The 13,295-nt window shown below is 37.2% G+C and overlaps 1 protein-coding gene across 4 annotated transcripts in view; it reads right to left on the bottom strand.

Moving 5' to 3' along the window:
- The window catches only part of LOC121387437 (caspase-8-like), a 109,971-nt gene that overhangs the window by 75,454 nt on the left and 21,222 nt on the right, over positions 1–13,295 (bottom strand). For all 4 annotated transcript variants that reach the window (XM_041518553.1, XM_041518551.1, XM_041518554.1 and 1 more), the window contains exon 4: positions 5,075–5,173. In XM_041518553.1, coding sequence (XP_041374487.1) covers positions 5,075–5,173 — 99 coding nt within the window. The remainder of the gene's footprint in view (positions 1–5,074; positions 5,174–13,295) is intronic.

The raw sequence follows: 13,295 nt of genomic DNA, 5'->3' as shown, positions 1-13,295 counted from the left end.
TTACTCTGCAAATGTTTTTACCCTGTTCATAGCTGAGAAGAGTCTCTCGCAAACAGCCGTAGCTGGCCTCAAAGTAAACATGAGTTCTGTTACTCTGCAAATGTTTTTACCCTGTTCATAGCTGAGAAGAGTCTCTCGCAAACAGCCGTAGCTGGCCTCAAAGTAAACATGAGTTCTGTTACTCTGCAAATGTTTTTACCCTGTTCATAGCTGAGAAGAGTCTCTCGCAAACAGCCGTAGCTGGCCTCAAAGTAAACATGAGTTCTGTTACTCTGCAAATGTTTTTACCCTGTTCATAGCTGAGAAAGTCTCTCGCAAACAGCCGTAGCTGGCCTCAAAGTAAACATGAGTTCTGTTACTCTGCAAATGTTTTTACCCTGTTCATAGCTGAGAAGTCTCTCGCAAACAGCCGTAGCTGGCCTCAAAGTAAACATGAGTTCTGTTACTCTGCAAATGTTTTTACCCTGTTCATAGCTGAGAAGTCTCTCGCAAACAGCCGTAGCTGGCCTCAAAGTAAACATGAGTTCTGTTACTCTGCAAATGTTTTTACCCTGTTCATAGCTGAGAAGTCTCTCGCAAACAGCCGTAGCTGGCCTCAAAGTAAACATGAGTTCTGTTACTCTGCAAATGTTTTTACCCTGTTCATAGCTGAGAAGTCTCTCGCAAACAGCCGTAGCTGGCCTCAAAGTAAACATGAGTTCTGTTACTCTGCAAATGTTTTTACCCTGTTCATAGCTGAGAAGTCTCTCGCAAACAGCCGTAGCTGGCCTCAAAGTAAACATGAGTTCTGTTACTCTGCAAATGTTTTTACCCTGTTCATAGCTGAGAAGAGTCTCTCGCAAACAGCCGTAGCTGGCCTCAAAGTAAACATGAGTTCTGTTACTCTGCAAATGTTTTTACCCTGTTCATAGCTGAGAAGAGTCTCTCGCAAACAGCCGTAGCTGGCCTCAAAGTAAACATGAGTTCTGTTACTCTGCAAATGTTTTTACCCTGTTCATAGCTGAGAAGTCTCTCGCAAACAGCCGTAGCTGGCCTCAAAGTAAACATGAGTTCTGTTACTCTGCAAATGTTTTTACCCTGTTCATAGCTGAGAAGTCTCTCGCAAACAGCCGTAGCTGGCCTCAAAGTAAACATGAGTTCTGTTACTCTGCAAATGTTTTTACCCTGTTCATAGCTGAGAAGTCTCTCGCAAACAGCCGTAGCTGGCCTCAAAGTAAACATGAGTTCTGTTACTCTGCAAATGTTTTTACCCTGTTCATAGCTGAGAAGAGTCTCTCGCAAACAGCCGTAGCTGGCCTCAAAGTAAACATGAGTTCTGTTACTCTGCAAATGTTTTTACCCTGTTCATAGCTGAGAAAGTCTCTCGCAAACAGCCGTAGCTGGCCTCAAAGTAAACATGAGTTCTGTTACTCTGCAAATGTTTTTACCCTGTTCATAGCTGAGAAGAGTCTCTCGCAAACAGCCGTAGCTGGCCTCAAAGTAAACATGAGTTCTGTTACTCTGCAAATGTTTTTACCCTGTTCATAGCTGAGAAGAGTCTCTCGCAAACAGCCGTAGCTGGCCTCAAAGTAAACATGAGTTCTGTTACTCTGCAAATGTTTTTACCCTGTTCATAGCTGAGAAGTCTCTCGCAAACAGCCGTAGCTGGCCTCAAAGTAAACATGAGTTCTGTTACTCTGCAAATGTTTTTACCCTGTTCATAGCTGAGAAGAGTCTCTCGCAAACAGCCGTAGCTGGCCTCAAAGTAAACATGAGTTCTGTTACTCTGCAAATGTTTTTACCCTGTTCATAGCTGAGAAGAGTCTCTCGCAAACAGCCGTAGCTGGCCTCAAAGTAAACATGAGTTCTGTTACTCTGCAAATGTTTTTACCCTGTTCATAGCTGAGAAGAGTCTCTCGCAAACAGCCGTAGCTGGCCTCAAAGTAAACATGAGTTCTGTTACTCTGCAAATGTTTTTACCCTGTTCATAGCTGAGAAGAGTCTCTCGCAAACAGCCGTAGCTGGCCTCAAAGTAAACATGAGTTCTGTTACTCTGCAAATGTTTTTACCCTGTTCATAGCTGAGAAGAGTCTCTCGCAAACAGCCGTAGCTGGCCTCAAAGTAAACATGAGTTCTGTTACTCTGCAAATGTTTTTACCCTGTTCATAGCTGAGAAGTCTCTCGCAAACAGCCGTAGCTGGCCTCAAAGTAAACATGAGTTCTGTTACTCTGCAAATGTTTTTACCCTGTTCATAGCTGAGAAGAGTCTCTCGCAAACAGCCGTAGCTGGCCTCAAAGTAAACATGAGTTCTGTTACTCTGCAAATGTTTTTACCCTGTTCATAGCTGAGAAGAGTCTCTCGCAAACAGCCGTAGCTGGCCTCAAAGTAAACATGAGTTCTGTTACTCTGCAAATGTTTTTACCCTGTTCATAGCTGAGAAGAGTCTCTCGCAAACAGCCGTAGCTGGCCTCAAAGTAAACATGAGTTCTGTTACTCTGCAAATGTTTTTACCCTGTTCATAGCTGAGAAGAGTCTCTCGCAAACAGCCGTAGCTGGCCTCAAAGTAAACATGAGTTCTGTTACTCTGCAAATGTTTTTACCCTGTTCATAGCTGAGAAGTCTCTCGCAAACAGCCGTAGCTGGCCTCAAAGTAAACATGAGTTCTGTTACTCTGCAAATGTTTTTACCCTGTTCATAGCTGAGAAGAGTCTCTCGCAAACAGCCGTAGCTGGCCTCAAAGTAAACATGAGTTCTGTTACTCTGCAAATGTTTTTACCCTGTTCATAGCTGAGAAGTCTCTCGCAAACAGCCGTAGCTGGCCTCAAAGTAAACATGAGTTCTGTTACTCTGCAAATGTTTTTACCCTGTTCATAGCTGAGAAACGTCTCTCACAAACAGCCGTAGCTGGCCTCAAAGTAAACATGAGTTCTGTTACTCTGCAAATGTTTTTACCCTGTTCATAGCTGAGAAGTCTCTCGCAAACAGCCGTAGCTGGCCTCAAAGTAAACATGAGATCTGTTACTCTGCAAATGTTTTTACCCTGTTCATAGCTGAGAAGAGTCTCTCGCAAACAGCCGTAGCTGGCCTCAAAGTAAACATGAGATCTGTTACTCTGAAAATGTTTTTACCCTGTTCATAGCTGAGAAGAGTCTCTCGCAAACAGCCGTAGCTGGCCTCAAAGTAAACATGAGATCTGTTACTCTGCAAATGTTTTTACCCTGTTCATAGCTGAGAAGTCTCTCGCAAACAGCCGTAGCTGGCCTCAAAGTAAACATGAGTTCTGTTACTCTGCAAATGTTTTTACCCTGTTCATAGCTGAGAAGTCTCTCGCAAACAGCCGTAGCTGGCCTCAAAGTAAACATGAGCTCTGTTACTCTGAAAATGTTTTTACCCTGTTCATAGCTGAGAAGTCTCTCGCAAACAGCCGTAGCTGGCCTCAAAGTAAACATGAGTTCTGTTACTCTGCAAATGTTTTTACCCTGTTCATAGCTGAGAAGTCTCTCGCAAACAGCCGTAGCTGGCCTCAAAGTAAACATGAGCTCTGTTACTCTGCAAATGTTTTTACCCTGTTCATAGCTGAGAAGTCTCTCGCAAACAGCCGTAGCTGGCCTCAAAGTAAACATGAGTTCTGTTACTCTGCAAATGTTTTTACCCTGTTCATAGCTGAGAAGTCTCTCGCAAACAGCCGTAGCTGGCCTCAAAGTAAACATGAGCTCTGTTACTCTGCAAATGTTTTTACCCTGTTCATAGCTGAGAAGTCTCTCGCAAACAGCCGTAGCTGGCCTCAAAGTAAACATGAGTTCTGTTACTCTGCAAATGTTTTTACCCTGTTCATAGCTGAGAAGTCTCTCGCAAACAGCCGTAGCTGGCCTCAAAGTAAACATGAGCTCTGTTACTCTGAAAATGTTTTTACCCTGTTCATAGCTGAGAAGTCTCTCGCAAACAGCCGTAGCTGGCCTCAAAGTAAACATGAGTTCTGTTACTCTGCAAATGTTTTTACCCTGTTCATAGCTGAGAAGTCTCTCGCAAACAGCCGTAGCTGGCCTCAAAGTAAACATGAGATCTGTTACTCTGCAAATGTTTTTAAATAAAACAGGAAGGAAGAAACTGTTTTATTTAATGACGCACTCAACACATTTTATTTACAGTTATATGGCATCAGACATATGGTTAAGGACCACACAAATATTGAGAGGAAACCCGCTGTCGCCACTTCATGGGCTACTCTTTTCGATTAGCAGCAAGGGATTTTTTATATGAACCACCCCACAGACAGGATAGTACATACCACGCCTTTGTTACACCAATTGTGGAGCACTGGCTGGAAATGTTTTTAAATAGTGCAGGCTTGGTAAACAACAGCAGGAGAGGAGGTGTACATCGATTCAGTGGCGTAGCGTGGGTTGCCAGCGCCCGGGGCAAGGCAAGTATTGCGCCCCCTAACCAGTGGACCGTTAGCACTCCTTGAGTCCCTTCCACCAGTTCAGAATTTTGCGGAACTCTTTCCGAAGGTCTTACTGAGATTTGTAACAAAACTTTAAAAAGTTTTAGGTGTTACAATAGTCACTTGTTATCGGGCATATGCAGTTAACATAATTACTTGCCTGGCATGAAAATTCCACTTGGCATGAGTGTCGGGCGATGGGATTTTTGATCCTCTGGTTGGTAGGTTTTTTCTCTCCATAATTTGCCAAATGAGGGAATCCTCACAATCTTTCATACATTAAATTTAATTGTTGAACATTATACACAACCACACTTGATCATTTCTATGAGAGCCCAAGTCTTGATAATGGACTACACATATATGTAGTAACAATTCATTCATTTCAACTTATTTTCATGCTTTCATCCAATTAAGTTTCAAGTACGCCATCTGGGATGTCTGTCCAGGACAGTGAGTTAGTTGTTAGTTAGTTAGTGGTTAGTGAGAGAGAAGAGGGAGTAGTGGCCTTACACCTACCCACTGAGCCATTAAGAACTCGCTCTGGGTTGGAGCCGGTACCGGGCTGAGAAGCCTGTACCTACCAGCCTGTAGTCCGATGGCTTAACCACTGCGCCACCGAGGCTGGTTGTAGTAATAAAACAACATACTTGCATCAACATCAGTTCCCTCCCTTGAAGGCAATGCCTTTGAATCTGGATCATCTGGATCCTGTTTAAAATCTCTGTTGTTAATTATTATACATATTCCTGAAATAAAGAAAATACCACAAATATATAACATAAATAAAAATATCTCTTAATTATTACACAAAGAAAATTTGAACACTCATTAATAAAACATCTCCTATTATATCTAATATAACTACATGCAGGTCTGTAATATTATTAACCTTCTGGATACTGCAGGCGAGATATCTCGCCCCACTTCACTCAAGTCAACACTGTATACACACCTGTGCATTTCCCCAATTCATATTTCCCGCTGTTTTGCACACGGCACTGACCGGTAGTAATAAGAGAACAATATGGAATAGATTAATTGAGATTATGGTGGATTTTTCAATGAAAAAACCCCTGGGAATCTGTAGATGAAAAAGTTGTTTTCAGCGAGTATTTTCGCTTGACAACAATGGCAGAAGGTCACAATCATTTGAGGAATCGTCAGCCGATTGTGACAGTTAATTTGATAATAAATTTGATCGTTTCGTTTTACCAACAATGAAATTCAGGAAATACTGTGATATGAATCGTAGTCTGTTTAAAAACATATATTGTGGTCAGCAAAACGGTGGTTAGGAATAATGGCCGTACATACAGTTCGGCTGACCTCAATTGTGGGGTGCAGGATGTAGCTCAGTGGTACAGCGCTCGCCTGATGCGCGATCGATCATGGATCGATTCCTGTGGGCCCATTTGGGTTATTTCTCGTTGCAGCCAGTGCTCCACAACTGGTTTAAGAAAGGTCATGGTATGTACTATCCTGTCTGTGGGATGGTGCATATAAAAGATCCCTTGCTGCTAATCGAAAAGAGTAGACCATGAAGTGGCGACAACGGGTTTCCCCTCAATATATGTGTGGTCCTTAACCATATAACCATACATAAAATTTGTTGAGTGTGTCGTTAAACATTTCCTTCCTCAATTGCACGTACGTAATCACGAATATAAGAGTCTTTGCATAAGTTAAAACCAAATAAACAGATCTAAAATATAAAAAAAAAAAATATATAAAAAAAATAGTACTCACATGCACCTTTTCACATTGTACCCAATTCACCGTAGTTTTTGTCAAAAATTAATCCAATAGTCAGAACGTTGAATTTTTTAAAAGCGTACAATGGCATTAACACTTCCAAAGTTCCATCCCAGTAAACAGTTTATGGGTCATTCTACAGAAAGTGTCACTTTTATGTCCCTGCACAATTTCTTTTTTATTTATATATAGAAAACTAAATTTGTTGTCTTTAAAGGCATACTGTCACGGATTTAAGCACCTATTTCTCTAAAAATGGATAGTAAAAAACAATTACATTAATTGTTGGAAACCAAATCTAGCTATCGCATCACCTTAACTGAACCATGATGGAGTGAAATCCATGTCAACCCTCTCGGCAATTTTAGTTTATGAATTATGGACCACTGCTATAATTCAATTATTTTTACAAAATATCATTAATAAATGGAGTATGGAGGTTATGAAGATGCTTGAATAAATTACATTTACGGACAAATCAAATTATTTTTGTTCAGGTAATACTTTGTTAGGCCATTAAATAGGTCAGTGGTCTGTGACAATATGCCTTTAATGATACCTTATTAATATCATCATCCAGTGATAGCATTTTTCTCTCTCTGGTAATCAGCTTTGATAGAGATTTTATTCGAGATTAGTGTAAAATGTCATTGGTGTTACCTGTCCCAAGTATAATACTATACATAACATGCACTATTAAAATACATAACAGAAGACATAACACTGAATACCTATAGGTAGTACTAAACCAAATAACTTCCGGCTGGGTCAAAGCTCGAGGTGCACCCAACTTTTGATAGAGAAGTGAACACCACAAGTCCTGTGATTGGTTATAAATGTGAGTGTTGGTTGTAAAAAATAATAGTTTCATCTGGGCAAAAAAAAAAAGCCATTTTGTTTCATCTAGTACCAATGTGTCAAGTAGCCTTGTGCTTGAAACATGTATGGGGTACCTGTAAAAAAAAGTACTCGAATTTTGTGCGGAACTAGGCTAGTCATAGACGCTACCCGTTATCTCAGAAACGAGCAGCTTGAAATGAAAAGCATTTTGAGTTTATACTAGATTCAGAACCAATTTTTTCAGATTTGATTATCTGCCTTGGATTAAGTTGATAATTTATTTTATTGTTAAAGCTGTATTACCTAATGTTACTAGCTAAATAAAATGCTGGATTACAGATTGTAGGAATACATCTAATATACATATTGTATTCATCCGGATTAGAAAATAATGTTCGGGTAATTTTGTCATATAAAAATAGTTTTTTTTCTAGTAATTAATCAAAAATAAATGTGTTAAAGCTGCATGATAATTCCAGATATCACAACTATTAAAACCTCCAACTACAGTAGGCTATAAATAAAATATAGTCAGGAATATTGGTGGCTGCCAATGGTTTTCATGGTTCATTATGAAAATCAGCATGGCCGATGGATTTGAAATTCCCATACCTGGTAACTTGAAGACACCCACACACAGCATACATGATTTCCTCCCAACACTAATGTTCAGGACATTAAGTCATTACTTCATACAGGTACAGTCATGTTTGTGTTTCCTTCCTCAGACAGTGTATTTTTTTTAATACTGATATTTCTTTGATGTGCCTGTTAAGGTCTTCATAATCTAGGGGTCAATCAAGTGCATGTGTTTTAATGGAATTCTTTAAAGGGGTAGAGGTACTCTGACTATCTTTGTTGTCTCTACATATATACCTGAGTACACACACCCAACTGAAAGTAAATATCTTCAGGAGTTTTATTTTAAAACATTTTGTTGTTTAATATGACATATTGCATTTGTACAAAACTATATGCAATATATATGCTTTTTGAGGTGTACATTATATTAGGTTGCACTGTAGAAACAACAGTTTCAGTGAGGTTGTCAGTTTATGTCAGAATACACCAGATCCTGGTTGTCATAAAGACACATAGCTGGACACTTTTTGAAAAATGTATGTTACCAGTATAGGTAGTACTAAACCAAATAACTTCCGGCTGGGTCAAAGCTCGAGGTGCACCCAACTTTTGATAGAGAAGTGAACATCACAAGTCCTGTGATTGGTTATAAATGTGAGTGTGTTGGTTGTAAAAAATAATAGTTTCATCTGGGTAAAAAAAAAAAGCAATTTTATTTCATCTAGTACCAATGTGTCAAGTAGCCTTGTGCTTGAAAACATGTATGGGGTACCTGTAAAAAAAAGCAGAAACAAGCAGCTTGACCCCCAATTTTTTCTGATTCACTTTAAGTGTGAGGGGTGGTAGTATTTAAAAAATCAATGTGCTCTAGTGGCGTCGTTAAATAAAACACACTTTACTTTTTTTGGTAGTATTTATATCCGTGGCGTTTATGTCGGTTGATAAGTTGCAGGTAGGAGTTTTAGCCACATATGTTACTATTGCCGTCTATGGAATTTGATTTGGTAGTATACACCCTTTAATGTAATACGTACTGATGGCTGACTTACTCACTAAAGAAAGAATCTTGTAAATGTTTTCCGTATTCAAAAGATGGTGGGCAATATAAGCTTGTCCCAGGAGTTTTATGTCATTGGTGTTACTGTATATAATTATGAGAAAACAAAAGAAACTAAATGCTCTCTGGATGAAACATTCCACCGGTAGATATCGGCCATCAAACTTATTTGTCAAAAACATCAGGCAATATATGAACAGTTGTGAATAGTTTTCTTTAAATGTCATGAATGTGTTGTCAAAATATAAAAGTAGGTTTATCAACTGTCATTGGTGTTACGATCGTATTTATGTAATGGTTAATAATTTTAAGAAACTTTTGTATGTTATTGTAGACATCGTATGTCTGCTACAACATGCACTTTTTCAGTTTTCTCAACTGTTTCTTTAGAGAGCATGAATTAATTATGCACTTATTTGTCATTGGTGTTAACTGTCATTGGTGTTACCAGGTACTGAGTAACACCAATGGCCATTAGTAATACCAGTGACAATGCGTTTGAATAAGATGCCGTTTTCTCTCTTTGCATATTTTTGAAGATGATTTGAAAATTAAACGGACTTGTGCAGCATCATAGTTGCTTAATGACACTTTGGGTACAATAAATGTTTTGCTGGAATGTAAAGAGTATATCTTCAAAGTCCCTAACTGCGTTATGCTTGGTTTGCGCAATTAACATCCGATTTGTTGTCGTCTGCTTGTTGTTCATTTCAATTTTGTGAGGTTTTTCTTCACAGTTAGTGAAGATTTCCATTAACAATAAACTTCAGACAAGTAAGTATCTAAATACAAAACTTTACAAACCCCTAAAAACCATTAAGTTTACTATAGTCCATCTCATCCTTCTACAATTTAAGTGTTGTTGTTTTTTTCACTTTTTTGGGTTAATAATTCTAGTTTGGTTTGACGTAAGAAGACAAGTAAAAGTGTTTGGAAATAAAAAATAAATACTATATTTGTGTCCAATTTATAAAACAATCGGTTCAGAAATAAATAACATGTAGTAAATTTCATAGTATGAAAAAAGGCCTTCCCTGTGGAACTGTTGGTAAAACGCGGACCGGACCGGAACACTGGACCAACTGATTTTTTCATTTAAAAAAAATAAAAATTAAACAAAGTGTTCATCCATTGTGCATAGTTCAGAAATATATATTTTATCATGTAGTTGTTTTTAACAATTGAAAATGTCGAACATGCGCGAACATTTTATTTTTCCAAATGCTAAACGCAGTTAGAAATGACTAAACTTTCCTGTTTAATTAAGAGGTTAACTTTATCATAAAGAAAAGTTAAAATCATATCGAAAACGTATTACCAAGTTGTAGTCAAATATCGGAAAATTACATTACGTATGTTTTCATTTCCAATAAAGGCTATTTAAATTTTATTTTTAAAAATATTGAATATGCTGCATTAAAATAGCTTTTTAGTTGAAAGGAAATAGTTAACTCTTTTGAATAATGACGCAGTTCTTATGATTTATTTCTTGAATAGTAACATAATTTGTTTGATTTGCTGTATAGTGTATGTACTGAAAACATTAGAATGACATCACATATTTATACGGCATCTTCGTTTTCTGAAAATATTTGGAACATTTAACGTAGTTTTGCAGCACTTGTGTAAAAGCAAAAGTAGGATTACAACTTTTTACTCGTTATTGGGAATACAAGTATACAGTAAAATAGAGTTTGAGCCTTAATATAAACACAAAAATAACTAAATAAATTAATGAATGAATAAATATTTAATTTAATATTTAAACAAAATTAAAATTATGTATCTTAATTTAGTATATTGTTTAAACTATCTGACCGGCTGTATCTTATTAATACAGAAACACACAATTATTCTAATAGGCCTTTAGGCCTAATAGTTGTAGGCTGAAGAAGAAAAAAACAAAAACAGAAGAAAAAAAAACATTTAAGGAAATATTAATTACATAATTTTGCTAACAAGTAGTGTAGTGGTACTGGTAGTCTCAAGAATAATAGTATTTCCTGGATAGTCTTGAATGTCAATGGTGTTACACATTGTCATTGGGGTTACTTGTTTTGTCATTGGTGTTAGCAAGAATATTTTAGCTGTCATTTCTCAAGAAACTTTATTTTTGAAATTTAAATTGTTTATTTAGGAAAGCATACCTTCTACCTTTATGACTTTTATGAAATTTATTTTGAAGAACTCTATATTTCTAAATAATTAAAACTGCCACAGTGTATAATTTAAGTCACATACAGAATATCCATGTGGAAATTATGCACAATTACACCCTTGGATAGTTTTTAATTGTAAAGTTAATCCATATATGTTATAAGTAACACATCCATGTGCTCTTGATCACTATAAACCAATTGGATCACACTGCTGAACTACCTCACTTATCCGGTAACACCAATGACATAATGAACTTGTTTGTAGAGTAACAAGCGTCCATGCAGGCCGATTACAGTTCTGCAGGCCGATTACAGTTCTGCAGGCCGATTACAGTTCTGTGTAGCCAGCTATAATTTTATGTTTTTTTGTTCATCTACATGTAGTTTCCAAAAGTTAACAATAAACATTTATATCTTTTATCTGTTTTATCTTGAATTTGTGTTTTGAAAAGTGACACTTTCTGTAGAATGACCCGTATATATACTTGTGAAAAGATTAACCCTTAAAAAAAAAAAAAAAAAATCAAATATGCATTGAAGTTTATAATCACAGATGCAACCATGACCAACATTTCACAGATTTAGAAATTAAACTTTGTGAGAAATAGAGCTAAACTAAACCCATACATGTATATAACTAAACCAAACAAACAAAAGAGTGAGTGAAGGAAATGTTTTATTTCACAATGCACTCAACACATTTTATGTACAGTTATATGGTTAAGGACCACACATATATTGAGAGGAAACCCGCTTTCACCACTTCATGATCTACTCCTTTCGATTAGCAGCAAGGGATCTTTTATATGCACCATCCCACAGACAGGATATTACATACCATGGCCTTTGTTATACCAGTCGTGGTGCACTGGATGGAATGAGAAATAGTCCAATGGGCGTACCGACAGGGATCGATCCTAGACCGGCTGAGCATTATGCAAGCGCTTTACCACTGGGCTATGTCCCTCCCCAAACAAAAGAGGGGATAACTCTACTGTGTTTTCCGATTTGTTGACGTTTATCAGTAGTTTTACCAACAGAAGTTAAGTTTAGCAAAAGTTTCTTCATGGTGTCATCACAAATCACATGCAGTTCTTTGCCTAATAGTTAAAGCCTGTTTAACGACACCAGTAGAGCACATTGATCTATTTATCATCGGCTATTGGATATCCAACACAGTGCTCAAGATTAAAAAATTTGGGCAGTATCCCAGATGGATACTAACATTTCCAAATCTGGTATCCCACTTGAGAATTTAGTATCCCACTTAAATGAAATTCATAAATAACATCGTAACAAACTTGGACGACAATGTTCTCATTCTCAGTCTATTGCTACGCCGCAATCAAAATCGTGGAATTTATGATATTCGCAATCAAATGGAATCGGCAAAAAGATTTGCTGCATCTATTTTTGAGTGATATTGACTTAAATTGATATTTAGCAGTAATCTATAAGTGTTTCTGACATTACTAATGATAAACACACCTGTATCAATTTTCTGCAGATGTGGAATCAATACCTCAAATAAAATTTGAAGGGAGAAAACATCCAACAAAAACAATAGCGACTTAGTGGTTCCCAGTCATTGTTTTAGTGAAAACTAAAAACGCAGGATTAAAAAAAAAAAAAAAACATTATATGGCATCCCGGTGGGATACTGGGTTCTTGAAGTCTGGTATCCAAAATTAAATTCTGGTATCCCTGGGATATCGGGATACCGTTAATCTCAAAAACTGCAACATTTGGTAATTCTGATACATAGTCTTCAAAGAAAACCCACTACATTTTTCCTAATGCAGCAAGGAATCTTTCGTTCTTTAAGTCATGACATAGTTCCACTTTTAAAAATTCTACTGTTAAAACACAGGCTTAGCTGTCTAAGATTTCACTAAATATCCAATGAGATTTGTTGTTACAAATATGCTTAATTAAAATATTTTCGCTACAATGTTGAAGGTCTCATCCAGAATTCAATACATAGGGGGGAGGGGGGGTTGGTGGTTGTGAGGTATCATAACAATGTTATGCCTAGTGGGTCTGCAGGAGATTTTTGCATGGAAACTAAAGTCCGAACCAAATTGTTAACTACAATAAATTACTCTCCTACCTTTAATTACCGTTACATTTCCCATAAATTTTGTCCAGACACAAGTTGTGAAAAAAACACATTACAGTGACTCAGATTCCACATATGAGACTGTAACGATGTCACCAATATCGACTTCGCTGAGATTGCATAGGACAAAATACATGCAGTTGTCTGCCCTCAGGCATTTTACTATTTTAATGGAATACTCTTCAAAAGGGGTGAAAGCCTCTGATGTATGTAAAATAATTAATATGAAATCAATGTGCTCTAGTGGTATCTTTAAACAAAACAATCTTTTTAAAAAATGACGTTAAGATGTTAAGATTAAGTCATATCCTTTCACCCTCTTGGAGAGTATTCAATAAAAGGCAAAATGGCAGCCAGCA

Source organism: Gigantopelta aegis, chromosome 13 (assembly GCF_016097555.1).
Source record: "Gigantopelta aegis isolate Gae_Host chromosome 13, Gae_host_genome, whole genome shotgun sequence".
In the NCBI taxonomy this organism is placed as follows: Eukaryota; Metazoa; Mollusca; class Gastropoda; order Neomphalida; family Peltospiridae; genus Gigantopelta; species Gigantopelta aegis.
This window is presented reverse-complemented; position numbering and strand designations above follow the sequence as displayed.